General features: G+C 41.6%; 1 protein-coding gene across 1 annotated transcript in view; it reads right to left on the bottom strand.

Annotated features, from left to right (window-relative positions):
• The window catches only part of pkd1b (polycystic kidney disease 1b), a 31,809-nt gene that overhangs the window by 17,040 nt on the left and 946 nt on the right, over positions 1-13,823 (bottom strand). Inside the window, exons 2-18 of the mRNA XM_067576733.1 lie at positions 13,154-13,334; positions 12,831-13,036; positions 12,469-12,587; positions 11,677-11,824; positions 11,327-11,592; positions 10,474-11,232; positions 10,176-10,307; positions 9,817-9,962; positions 9,481-9,617; positions 4,650-8,302; positions 3,907-4,047; positions 1,630-1,912; positions 1,351-1,453; positions 1,073-1,201; positions 769-919; positions 466-585; positions 93-237 (exon numbers count right to left, since the gene is read on the bottom strand). Of these exons, the coding sequence (XP_067432834.1) occupies positions 93-237; positions 466-585; positions 769-919; positions 1,073-1,201; positions 1,351-1,453; positions 1,630-1,912; positions 3,907-4,047; positions 4,650-8,302; positions 9,481-9,617; positions 9,817-9,962; positions 10,176-10,307; positions 10,474-11,232; positions 11,327-11,592; positions 11,677-11,824; positions 12,469-12,587; positions 12,831-13,036; positions 13,154-13,334 (6,819 nt within the window). The remainder of the gene's footprint in view (positions 1-92; positions 238-465; positions 586-768; positions 920-1,072; positions 1,202-1,350; positions 1,454-1,629; positions 1,913-3,906; positions 4,048-4,649; positions 8,303-9,480; positions 9,618-9,816; positions 9,963-10,175; positions 10,308-10,473; positions 11,233-11,326; positions 11,593-11,676; positions 11,825-12,468; positions 12,588-12,830; positions 13,037-13,153; positions 13,335-13,823) is intronic.

The following is a 13,823-nucleotide window of genomic DNA, read 5'->3' as shown; positions in this document are numbered from 1 at the left end:
AACAGAATAATATTCACCTATTCTGAAAAGCTGGTTCGCTGTCAGCATGTACCTGTGACTAGCTGGTGTAGAATGTGGTGATTGACAAGCACCTATGACATTAAGGATGTTCTTTCCCATGTCAAATGCTGACAAAACACCAAGACTCATCTGTTCGTCCATCACATGGATCATCTTCCCCACTGCTTCAAGAATCTTCTCCTGACAGCCATCACACACCAACTCACTAGGAACAGCCTAAAGAAAATAAAGAACATTCAGAAATTGGCTTTCTCGTCTTCTTGGTCTGTTGGTGTCTGGGTCACACATGAGAATGTGCTCGGTAAAGTAGCACTTGGTTAAAATTCTCCGTGTCTGATATCTGTCCCTGCTGAAGCTATAGTTTTTATAGATAATATTACATATAATATTACAGATTATTTTTAATGGGGATGATGAGGTAAAAATGGGATTGTGTTTACTTACGGTGGACTGAGCTAATGCTGAGCTGATTTGATCAACATCCTGCAAGGAGGAAATGGGGAGCGAGGCCAGAGTTTGGGTGACATTTTGTCGGAGCTCTCTAACACTTTGTCCAGACTCCATCTGTGGACAGGTGGGTGAAAGTCATTGATAGATATGCTGAATGCTTAACTTTCTTACAGCGACTGTGTTCAAGATCTTGAGTCATTCTATTAAGGAGAACAACTAGTTAATCATAACAATAACAATCAGTTAAATGCGTAATTTCATGCACTGGAATATGAGAATATGATGCTGACTCGCTACCTGATTGAGCTGGCTGGTGAGGGCAATGGAATAAGGAATGATCTCCTGAGGGTTGCCATGTTGGACTAAAGCCCACAGCTCAGTCTGGCTCTTGTTTCTAAGCCACTGACTGGCAACTTTGTCCCTTGCAGGATTTTCAACTGTCAAAGTTCTGTAGAATGGAGGAATCAGAAATAGTGTTCACTAATCACTAAAACATGACAAAGACATTTGGCATGATGTGTAATGACCTCAAATTATTTTCCTAAAAAATGATTTTACAATAAGTAAAGTGGCAACAACTTTTGCCTCAAATTCTACTTACTTGTTCAGAGCAATGACCTTTGCCCCCAGATGGTCTTCTACCAGCAAAGTGACTGTGATAACTGACATGTTTCTTTCTCGCCCAGGACTTACCACTGGGACCAGGCTGCCAAATGTTGAACGAGTGCCCCTAGGAAGAGAAATGAAGACAAACCAAACCTGATAAGAAAAAAAAAAATTGACAGAAGACAAATTCAAACCTAATGCAGTTCTTAACATTTAGGTCACAACCAAACTCCCTCTGTTTACTAAAAGTTTTAGATTTGAGCCAGTGTTCACCTGTAAAGAGTGAGCATGGGGCACATTGTGCTAATGGGCTGGCATGGTGCCACCTGGAAGGTATAGAACAACTGAGAGGCCTCGTTTTCATCATCTTGCCACCCTGTCAAAAGAGAACATATGGTAGTGAAACACAGTCAAATACGATAATACAGTTACAGTTACTGTATCTAACCACTTATACACTGATGCCTGCAGAATGATTGCTTCTTTTTCACTATTTTACTGTGACAAAGATGCAAGTTGGAATGTGTAGCAAGATTAATACCACAGTGTTACCTGAGCAGTTGTAGGTAACCACTGTCTCCAGTGGACGTATGTCTGACTCCGGACTCAGCCCACACAGGCCTCCATGTGGTGGATTGCTAGTAATCATTGTCAGGCTAGCGCTGCCCCATTGCTGTCTGCCAGGCTGAGTTACATTGAGAGTGAAGGTATAACTCTGCCCCGGCTGCAGGACATCTGAACGCACTACCAGGTTAGAGGAAAGTCTTCCTGTAGAGGTGGCAACCTCATCAAGGTCAAGGGTCATCCCAGTCTGGTCCTCAGCATTCCATTTGTACTGTGAGAAGGCACATACACATACATGACATATAATAATACTGAATGTCTTACTTTATTGTCTGTGTATATTTGTACATTTCTTAGCTTGCAAATAACAATAACAGGTCAATTTTCTACCTAATTAAGCAGTGCTAAGATTGAATAAAGATTGAGACAAGGATGCAGCTTGAGTCCAACCCTCTTCAACATACAGTATACATCAATGACCAGTCGAGGGCACTAGAACAATCTGCAGCACCTGGCATCAGCCTAGCAGACATAGAAATCAAATCCCTACTTTTGCAGATAATCTGGTGCCCATCTCCAACCAAAGAAGGGCTACAACAGCACCTTGATCTTCTGCCTCAATTCTCCCAGACCTGGGCCTTGACAGTTAATCTAACCAAGACAAAAATTGTGATATTCCAAAAAAGACCCAGCCTCCAGAACCACATATATAAATTCTTTCTAGATACTTTTGCTCTAGAACATATAAAAAACTGTACCTAGCACAGCTTAAATATCAGTACCACAAGTAACTTCAACAAAGCTGTGAATGACCTGAGAGACAAGGCAAGAAGGGCGTTTTACGCCATCAAAAGGAACATCAAGTTGGACATCCCAATTCAAGTCTGACTTAAAATATTGGACTCTGTTATAGAACCTATTTCCCTTTATGGTTGCGAGAATTCGGCAAATCCATTCTCCTCATCCAATGGGAAACTCCAAACAATTCATTCAGAGCAGAATTAGGACAATACCCACTAATTATAAAAATTCAAAAGAGAGCATTTAAATTTTATGATCACCTAAAAGAAAGGGACCCTGACACACTCCATAATAAAGCCTTCACATACAGAGAGACCATAGAGAGAAGTCACCTCAGCCAGCTGGTTATGGGACTCACAAACACAAGCAGAATCCCCAGACAGAAACCTCATTAGACTAAACCAAATTATAAGAAAACAAAAAGAAAACTATTTGACACATTGGAAAGAATCAACCATAAACCAGAGCAACTGGAATGCTATTTGGCCCTAAACAGAGAATACTCAGCAGCAGATTATCTGACTACTGTGACCAATCCAAAACTAAGGAAATCCTTGACCATGTACAAACTCAGCACAGCCTCGCTGCGGAGAGAGGCCACCACAGGCAGACCTGGCTCCCCAGAGAAGACAGGCTGAGCACCCACTGCACACAGCAGGAGATGGAAACCAAGACATCAAAGACATATACTACCCGCAGATTACAACCACCCAAAAAGACTTTGAAAACATGACTAATACCAAAAAACTTCCATATCTGCTGGGTGAAATACAGCTATGAGCAAACACAGCAGCAAGATTTGTGAGCTGCTGGAAAAGGTAAATTCCTGTGTATTCCTGCACTGTACTGTGCTGATCTCTGCACATAGACATACTTTCTGTTCATATATACAGAACAAATACATTAAAGTGTGTTTATATAGTTCTAACTTATTTGTATATTTTTATATTTTAAGTTTTAAAATTTTTAAATTTTTTTTACTTATATTTATACATACATACATATATATATTTCTAACAGCAAAATCCCAATTATCTTGTTTATGTACATTTTTTTGTTGTTTTTATATCACACTTGCATTGGCAATGTAAACATCTGTTTCCTATGCCAAAAAAGTCCCTTTGAATTGAATCGAATCGAATCGAATCGAATCGAATTGAATTAAACAGTCAAATAACAAATTAGTTCTCTAAGCAGGTAAACACCAAAATTAAGGAGACAATGAATAACAGCAGAGACTGTTGCAGAGGGAGCATATTACATCATTTTTTCATCCCAGCAGCAACATGACTTCCCAAAACGACCTTAAAGTAAACCTTTCCTTTCATGTTTTTAAGATGATGCTTGACTTTACATTCAACATTTGCATTATCTTCACAAGATAATGGGTAATAGAATTTCTTGGGATTGAGGATAATTGATGAAATGGAAGGGTAAGATGACAGCTACGGTCAGAATCGTTACCTGTGCCTGGTCATCACACTGTCCACATTGTCCAGAGAGGATAATGGGGGTGGTATGACTGATGCGGTGAGGGGAGGAGAGGACAGAGCAGGACACACATTCCACATTCACAGGAAGCACTGGAGCTGCACACACACTTACCTAAAGAAAAGATAGACATCAGTGGGTGCTGCTGGTGCAGGGCTGTAGTGCTAGTAAATCACATTCTGCCTCTGAAAAAGATGCCTATGAAGCAAAATATCTGCCATGGTTGACTAAATTGGTTTCCAAGTTTCCAAGAGAGATGTTTAAAATAACTTCATACACCTCCTCTCAGCTGAACTGCCCAAGAACAATACAGTGAAAATCAGTTATAAAGAGATAAAGCATGCCTTTGTGTGGGAATGGACAGAGATTATAGGCAATACTCACTGTCTGTGTGACAGAAGCAGGTCTCCTCCCTGCCTTGTGTACAGTGAGGGTGAAAACATAGATTGTGCCTGGGTTCAGCTGAGTGCTGAGCACAGTCAGTCTACTGCTGTTACTCCCAATAGGCTGCTGTTCAAAATAAGACTTTGTGGAATTCTGCAAATACAAACGCACAAGTGTTAATAACACTGCATATTCAAGTAGCAATGTGACTGTGTATGAAAGAATTAATGCAACACTACCACTATTGCTGCCTTCAAATTTGTCTTCATTTTTTACTCATAATGATAGAAACTCACTACATTAAGGCTGCTTTACTATCAAGAGGCCTGTACCGCTGCCATGTAGGTCCAGTGATACTGCAGCGTATCCTCCACTTCTGGGTCCACATCAGGGTCCTGAGACTCAGATCCATCCAGGATGAGGTCACTAAGGCTGGGCCACACTCTGTGTGAGCCTCCTTTGATGGCAGCTACTAGTGGGGAGTGGACCACTGTAACTTTGGTCTTTCGTTGGACAAATAGAGGAGTTCCCTGGAGTGAAACCGTATATACAACACAATACTGTCCTACACTGAGAGAATGCTTTGGCAGTAAGAGAAAAGGTGAGGTTGCATTACTAAGAATGACTCTGTTTTCAGGGAAATCTAAATTGCCATTGGTACAATTTGGCTCTCTGAATATCTCCCATAGGTAGGTGGTCTTGTAAGCAGAGCAGTTAATGTCCATGGATGCTTCAAAGAAACTCTGTCTAGACCTGAAGATAGTAGACTGGCTCTGGAGTAGAGAAGCTCCAGGGCTGGAACACTTGAGCTCCTCCACCTCTATGTGTAGCTGTTTGGATACATGGCTGACACTGTTGGAAACTTTGACCATAATAGTGTATTTACCAGCAGTATAATAAGTATGATTGACTGTGTCTAAGTCTGTGACCAGAGCTTCAGTGGAGTCTCCAAAGTCCCAGAGGTATCTGAGGTTGGTCACTCCATTCACTTTTGCAGAAAACGTGGCAGCATTTCCAGCGAATATTCTCTCTGAATGACAGACTAGCTTGACCTTCTTAACAGGCCACTCAACTGTAGCAGTCTCATTTAGTGTCTTGGAGCAGACTCCATTGTTTGCTAGCACGCTAACAGACAATGATCCACTCTCTGGTGGAGTAAAGATCACTTCTTGTCCCATGAGCCATGTAGGCTTAGACCCCACCAAGTGAAATATCCAGGTGTAGTTGACTGAAAACCCACTTTGAACCTCTGCCTTGAAACGGATTTCATTCAGAGCCTCCAGAGCAGCAGAGCAACAGTTTACAAGTCGCAAACCTTGAATACGCTCAATGACCAGAAGGCTAGATGACACCTCAGCACTACCAACTTGGTTCCAAGCTTTCACTGTAACTAGATGTGTCCCTGCTGGAAGGCTTGATGTAGTGAATTGTCCCTCAACAATGTCCTGATGAATTAAGTCCTTGTTTTTAAATGTTAAAACAAAGCTTACATTGCTTCCTTTAGAGATTGTTGGAATAAAAGTAACATGTTCCTCAGTGCAGAGTGTAGACTTACTAATGTTCAGCATGAGACCTTCAATTGCATCCTGGACAGTCACACTGTGTGAAACCATCTGCCAGTTTATCCCATTGGAGACATTCAAAGACACGTGGTAGACACCTTCATGTGGAAAAGTGTAGATAAAAGTCTGGTTGGTAGTATTAAAAAGGTTGTTTTTGGGACCTCTAACTCTCCAGTCCCAGTGCAGATCACTACCCTTGTGGATGAACCCATGGAAAGAAACAGCAGCACTTCTGTTGATATAAAATGGATGCTTCTTGCTATTGATTCTAAAGCCAACCTCTTCTACCTCCTCCTGGACTATAAACTGTTGGGTGTCATTACTCTGGCTGAGAGTGTTCTGAACTGAAACTTTAACAAGACAATGACCCAAACTTGTAAAAGTGTTGAGAAGAAAGGGCACGTGTGTCTGGACAGGTAAAAGATCAGTGTCCACATACCAAAAGTAATGCAGGTCAGACCCGGTAATTACAGATACAGAGATGTTCACTAATTTCCCCACTGCCACAGTGTTTGACTGTGTTGTCATGTGTGCACTTGCTACACGTTCAACTGCTACAATAGAAACAGTGCTGGTGGTCTCACCCAACTTGTTTGAGGCTCTTAGCTGAACTGAAATCCCACCAGGGGTTTCAACTAACAGGTGAAAAAGCTCTCCATCACCAGTAATTTTGGGGTTTATTCTACTCTGTGTGGCAAGCCACTGATAGGTGACATTGGAGCCTTTGGTGATTGAAGCAATAAACAGGAGTTCCTCTCGGGTTGGTACGTATTTCATGTTTGTCAGGTTCTGATACTCAATGTGGAGACCCTCAATTCTTTCAAAGACTTCAATAAAAATAGCTGCCTCTTTACTACTCACCAAGTTCTGGGCTATAACCCTCACTTGATACACTCCTGGTTTGGGGAAAGCAAATCTAAACTGATACGTCCCCTGTTTGGCTGTGATTAAACCCTCCACTGTCCAGTAGTAGTTAGTGCTGCTAATAGTGCTGCTAGCTGCTGTGATAAGAGTTTCTTCTCCTACCACAGCATACGGCTGATTGCTGTGTAGGGAAAGGTCTGAAACAGGAAGTAAAACATTTACTTTGAGGGTCGCAGAGTCCTTGCTAACAGCGTTAAATGCTGTGGCCATGACTGTGAATTGACCTGTCGAGGTAAAGATATGGGACACGTTTTGCCTCTGCTCTACTGGAGAACCATCTCCAAAGTCCCACAGCACAGACACATTGCTGCCAGTGCAACTGGCAACCCAAAATGATGCTAATGTGTTGACCATCACTGTGTCACTTTGACTATCATGCACCACAGAGAGCTTACCCACAGGTTTTTGAATGGTAATACAAGCTTTGACTGTTTTGTTGCTGACTTTGTTACTTGCTGTTACAAATACCTCTTCAACACCCTCTTCTTTAAAGACAAAACATACATTTTCTGTCATGGTAGCATGACTAGAGGAGCTGTTGAACCACTTAAATTGGTAACCTGTTGTCTGTTCAGGGGAAACTATCGCCCTGAAACATACCTCTTCTCCTACTGTCACTACATCCTGTGATGACTTCACTACCATGTCAGTTATTGGACTTTCAACACAGATACTACTATTGTATGATACAGATGTAACAGAGCTAACCACAGTTAGACTAACATGAAACACTCCTTGGTTGGAAAATGTGTGCATGGTTGTGGACTGTCCTGTCACTACAGTCAAAGGTGATCCATCTCCAAACAACCAATGGAAAGCAAATATGGATATGTTCCCATTCACCAGAGCAGTGAGCTGTGTGTTACTTCCACTCATTAAACACTCCGTAGGCAGAACTCCACTCACAGCCAACCTATAAACCTCTACACAGATAGACTGATGAGCTTGGCTGACATAGTTAGAGACAGTTACACCCACTGTATAGTTCCCTGGAGACTTATATATGTGGGTGATGGAACCATCTGTAAGGTTTCCCTGCAGGGACCCATCACCAAAGTCAAAATCCCAGATGAGACTTGTACCAGTTGCAACTTTAGCTCTGAAATCTGTAGCAGAGTTTAGTTCACTGGGTCCGCTGTAGCTCACAGCTAATCCAGAGATTTTTTCCATAACTTCCACCTTAAGCCAGGTGGTCAGCGCAGTAAGAGTGTTGTTGGCACACAGTGTGACGTTGTAAACACCAGCTGATGCAAAAGTGTGTCTGACTCTCTGGTGGATGGCTTGGACAGCTTCAGAGCTGTCACCAAAGTCCCATGTGTAGAAAACGGTGTGGGTGGAGGGCTCTGTGGATGCTTCCAAATGAAGAGTCTGATTGACCAGAGGCACCAGAGGGGAGGAGGAAACAAGGAGGCGATTTAACTGAGGGCGGACGCCTATCTTCATGGACTTGTCAATGTTTTCATATTGGTTTGAGACTTGGACGTGAAGTGTGTAGTCGTCTGTGTTAAACAAAAACAAAAAATGGATTGAATAGAAAGAAGATACAACAATGCTGACCACTGCTATTTTTGACACTAACAATAGATGTCGCAAAAGTAAAGAATTTTCATAACATAATGTGGCTTAAAAAATGCATACAGATGTAAATTAGGTACAAAAAGAACTCTAAATGAGACATGGATCCCTGCCCAAATAACCCTAACCCTAACCCTAACCCTAACCCTAACCCAAATACCAGCAAAGAGACACTTACTAGCCATCCTAAAATATTAGTTAAAGTTCTTTTCATGCTCAGTTTAATTGGCAGTATCTTAACTTGTACTAAGCCTGCATTAACTGATTTTCAGCCACTTAAAGGAAGCAGAAACAGGCTGCACACAATATTGATATATTATCACCTTATGATGACCTCATAACAGAGCAATGTTAGCATTCAATTGGAATTGTGTTAATATTCACCTGACAAATGTAAGTCCAGTATTAACTCTCATTTTTTGCTCTGTTTTTATCTCCATGAACTCCTAAGGAAAATTATCTAGTTGCTAACTTTGTTTGCTGTTGTTTGGCAAGCAGCATACAGTAGGTTAAATCAAAGGGTTGTTTTTTTTTCTGAAAACGACTGCTTGCTGCAGTTGGAAATGAGATTGATAAGAGCAGTGAGAGTAAATCAAAAAAAATGGGGTTCCTGGCCATAAAACTGAAACATAAAGAAACATAAGAATTCACATGGAGTAACATTTCTAGCCACCCAACAAATGTAAGTCCAGCATTCACTCTTCTTCCAGCTCTGATTTGGTCTCCACCAGCTCCTGAGGGAAATATTTGGCTTGTTATTTGCTAAATGCTCTACTGTGTTCACCAGCTAGTTGCTTACTTTGTCTGTCTGCAGTTTGGCTCTGGACAGATAGCATACAGTCAGTTTATCAGACTTTCACTGAAAACAGGTCCCTGCTGCTGCTGGGGACTGAGATGATGAGAGTTTTGAGACTGAACCAAAACAATAAAGTTGTGAGCTGTAAAACCAAAACAATGAGCCAGAATGCTAAATGCTAAAATGCTCTGTAGAGCTATGAGGATCTGCAGAATGTTGTGTCACTACAAACCATACCTCATTTGATCCATTGTTGACATAAAAACATTGATTAGTGTCGCTTTAATAGTTTGTGTATGTGTTTACCTGGCATGGAATAAGTATAGTTCACTGAGTCCTGGACATACACTTGCTTCTCTTCTCTCTCCAAAAGCCCCTCCATGGTTTGATACGGAGCAGATTGGGTGTGGATTACGTTGCTACTGCCGTCCCCAAAATCCCACCTACATGTCAAATACCACATGGGACTTTAGAATAACCAGACAAAACACAACTTTACAAGCGTGTTTACAACCACTTTACAAGTGGTTTTCTTTGTTGTAAGGTGAAACATTTAGACAGCCCAATAAGCTTCTCCGAGGATTTCTGAGAGTGATGAAAAATGTACTAAAACATACAATATATATGAGAGACAGACATAACCTGAAGGTGACTGGAAGGGAGATGTCTACTTTGACCCTGAGGGTGTAGAGGTGTGAAGCATTCACAGCTACAACCTCCCTGACAAACAGGAACTCTGGCTCAGCCAGTGGGGTCATTTCATCAGCAGTCAGGAGGATTTGTTGGCTCTGAGAGCTCACAGGGTTAGATGCTGTTACCTATAACAATGTATACAAATGTATTTAAAATTTTTTTTTTTTTTTTTTTTTACCTTTTTCACTATTTATGGTAATCCTGGATTATAATGAAAATGTAAATTCAGTAACCCATCAAAATGAAAAATGATCAAAAACAAGTACCTGAGCAAATTTAACATCATAAAGAAAAATAAAGTATCTTACCTTGAGCTTATACTCAGCGGGCTTCTTGAACACTACACTGTAAGATTCCCCTTCATAGGCAAACAACTCCAAGTTGTCAATTACCCATGTGAATTTTACTGATGAACCACTCTCCACTTTGGCTGTAAATGACTATAATGTAAAAATATCAAAATGATACCATATGTGAGAATATATAATCAAATTAGGGTGCCTTTTTGCAAAATTGTAGTATTTCATAGCTCCATTCCTTTGACAGAATGTCAAAAATAGTTGGTCAAATAAGTGCAATGTGTGTGTGAGATTTTTGTATTCTCACCTGTGGGGTGTCTACAAGCATCCTCAGGCGTCCATGTGGCTCAACACTAAGCCCTGTCACTGCCTTGTAGCCACAAACCTTCACACTTACACTCTGAAAGCTGACTGCATCCATCACACTGATGTTCAGCATTTGGACCCCCACTGAGGGCAACACCAGAGTCACAGAGGAGAACCACACATCTTGGGACTGCTGCTTACAGCCAGGCAAAGACTGAACCACCTCTTCAGGGCAAGATGAAAGGAAGGGGAGTCCATTCTGGTGCACCGGGGCTGACCATGAGCTCCTGGCTTTCTCCCCAGATAGGACCTTAACAATGATGAGAGTTTGGACATTGATTTGGACGTGAAGCTGGTTCTTTTCATCCAGTGGAGGGTGGATGACGGATAGCCCAAATTTAGATCTCAAACTTGTAGCAGGACCAGTAGTCAGGGCTCTAACATCTGAAGGTGTGGTTGTCTCTGTGTTGGTGAAGCCAAAGTCATGCTCAGTACCTCTGTGAAGAGCGTCCATGTACAGCATCCTCAGATCACACACCACCCCATCCACCCACTGGCCTCCTTGGGGAAAGGAGGTGAGGCCTCCCTCCCACCAGCCTCCCCACTCTGTCTTCCTAAGGGACAGGTAAGTCTGGCGCCAGGGGGAGTTTAGAGAGACATCACTGTTAAGACAATGTAGGAAGGTTCCAGAGTCGCGAGTGTGTTGTATAGCCACAATATCATCAGGGTACACCATGATGGCTCGCTCTGGAAGAAGCAACTGTTACAGCAAAAACATGAATAATTATTTTAATATAGCTGTTATTCAAACATCATTTAGTCTATCATGGACGCAGGATAAGCCAATAACTTACACTTATAGTTGTCAGTTCAGAGTTAGGGTTTATTCTCAGAGGCAGGTCTACCACCAGGTGGTAGAAAGGTGGTATTGCGGTGTATCTAGGCGGTAGAGCAAAGCCACGACCTGCTGCTGCAGAGTCATATGGGCTGCAAGGATTGGTGGTGGGCACACAGACCTCCAGCAGGTGGCACCAGTACTGGCCCATGCTGCAACCCCCTGTGGTGTTACACAGTGGTACTGCTGAGCAGCAGCTGAACGGATTAAGGAGAGAGCTGCAACCTAAAGAGTAAAGAGGAGATTTTTACCTACAGTATGTAACAAACAGTAGATTTCGGAAAACATTCATACTAACTTGTTCTGTACCTGGAGGTACCAGGTGGTGGTTGGGGTTGCAGTAGGGTCGAAGGATCTGGACACGGGCCACAGAGGACAGCGGGCTGGGCTGGACCACCAGCTCCACTGATGCTAGCTGACCTGCATGACTAAACCATATCCCTGGGAACAGCTGCAACTGTGGGCATCAAAGGAACATCATGTAAAGATATAATAATATGACAATTATCATGGTAAATGACAGGAGCATATCAATACGAATACATGAAAATGGACAGAATGTACCCTAACTTGGTTTTGCTTCAACCTAACGGTTATTTTAAATGCTGTAGTTTAAGTGCTGTTGAATTGTGCTGGTGTTTTTCTACACTTGATATAATGGGACACATTTGTCAGTATAAAGGAACACAATTCAACAGCACCACAAGCCTCCAAAATAATCATAAAGTCATTTATGGATTACACCCTTTAGAAAACTATTTCCACAAAAAAAAAAACAGCAATACAAACTCTGAAATTCAAGGACTCAAACGGGAATTCATTCAGTATTGAATATATTAATATATATTAAATATATTCAATATTAAATAAATTAAATCAGTGCTATTATTATTTAACAATTTTTTAGACCACTGGTTCCCAAAAAGAAAAGATTTTAGGAAAAGTTAGAAAGAAATAAGCATTATTTTGTATATCCACAATGTTTTTTCTACTTCTTTACTTGTTAATCATCTTGTGACCTTTCAGATTAATCTTGCAACCCCTAGAGGGGTCTTTACCCCTTAAATCAGGAGTTAATTTTTTTACCAAGACTTTTCTCACCTCCACTGTGAGTTGTCCGATGTCTGGGACAGTGGGAAGGGGATTTAGCTGAGCCCGAACAAAGACACCAGTCATGACAACCAGTCCTGTCAGGTAGCTGTCCATAGATGGTAAAGACTCTGCACAAAGAGGGATTAACCAACATCACACCATGGTACGATGAAGAGACATTACAAATATGTGCAGCCATAGATGAGGATAAAACAGAGCAATATTATAGTGTTAGTGTCATCCTCTACCCATCGAGCTACAGTATATGGGAAGTTCTGGAAACTATTATTTTCAACATCTTACAAAATCACTGATGGGTGATTTATATCAATGTTTGCCCTCGGCGTTCTCTAGTGAAACTTAAATTTTACCAGTTACTTCTTTTTCACAGAGGAAGCGGTATCGTCCAGCACATCGGGCCTTCCTCCACTGTCCCAGTGTCCCCAGCGCCATCTGAGTACACACCCCCTGACTCTCAATGCCTCTGTCCCACAGTGCAGGACTCACTGGCTCCACACCCCCAACCTGGCCAAGCCCTCCTCCTGATCCCTTCAGCCATACCCACACAGTGCTTTTGCTAAACAGGAAGAGAAACAAAGGGACAGGATGGAAAGGGATAATTGCATATAAGTTGATAAAGATATACAGATATATCAAAGGAGACAATTTAAAGACCATTGTTTGATAGACTCACACTGAAAAGGAGTTGTGAAGGAAGTTTTGCAGCTCCAGGCTGTCAGCCGCTGCCAGGTCTCCTCCCTGAGTCTGTCGGCATGAACCCTGTGCTTCAGACCATGAGGATGTCATCTCAGACAGCCAATAGCATTGCAGGCTGGACAGGTGGATCTGACCACCTTTTGGACAGGGAATGTCCTCTGGAAGGAAACAATCATACTGAGCTGACAGCATGTAAGAGGAATCATTTCTCAGCACTGGATTGATATCAAATTTAGAGTCACATCAGTCTCGTATGAGATGAGCATTTTGGCAGATTCAATTTAAAATCTCAGTCAGTTTGTAAGAATTGAACAGGTGGAGCTCATAAGACACATAATGAGTGCCGCAGGTTCAACTCATTATCAGAGATATATGAGTAATGCAATAACAACAGATGTTTCTCAGACTGACTTTCTTTTTGCATGTTTATTGATTACACAAACTCTCCCGTTTCATGAGTGATGAAGTATGTAATTTTTCACTCTTGTGATTTGTAAGCACCTGTTGTTTTAATTAGGAAATTTGAGCTGAAGAATAAAGACTAAAAAACTGGAACTGCAAAACAACATTAGCCAATTTCAATAACCCAATTTATGCTCTGGCAAAGATCTTCAGATATATAAAACTAAAACAGCAAAGTACATTTT

The sequence above is a fragment of the Thunnus thynnus genome, chromosome 20 (genome assembly GCF_963924715.1).
Source record: "Thunnus thynnus chromosome 20, fThuThy2.1, whole genome shotgun sequence".
In the NCBI taxonomy this organism is placed as follows: Eukaryota; Metazoa; Chordata; class Actinopteri; order Scombriformes; family Scombridae; genus Thunnus; species Thunnus thynnus.
Note: the sequence above shows the minus strand (reverse complement) of the source record. Positions and strands in the feature narration are given on the sequence as shown.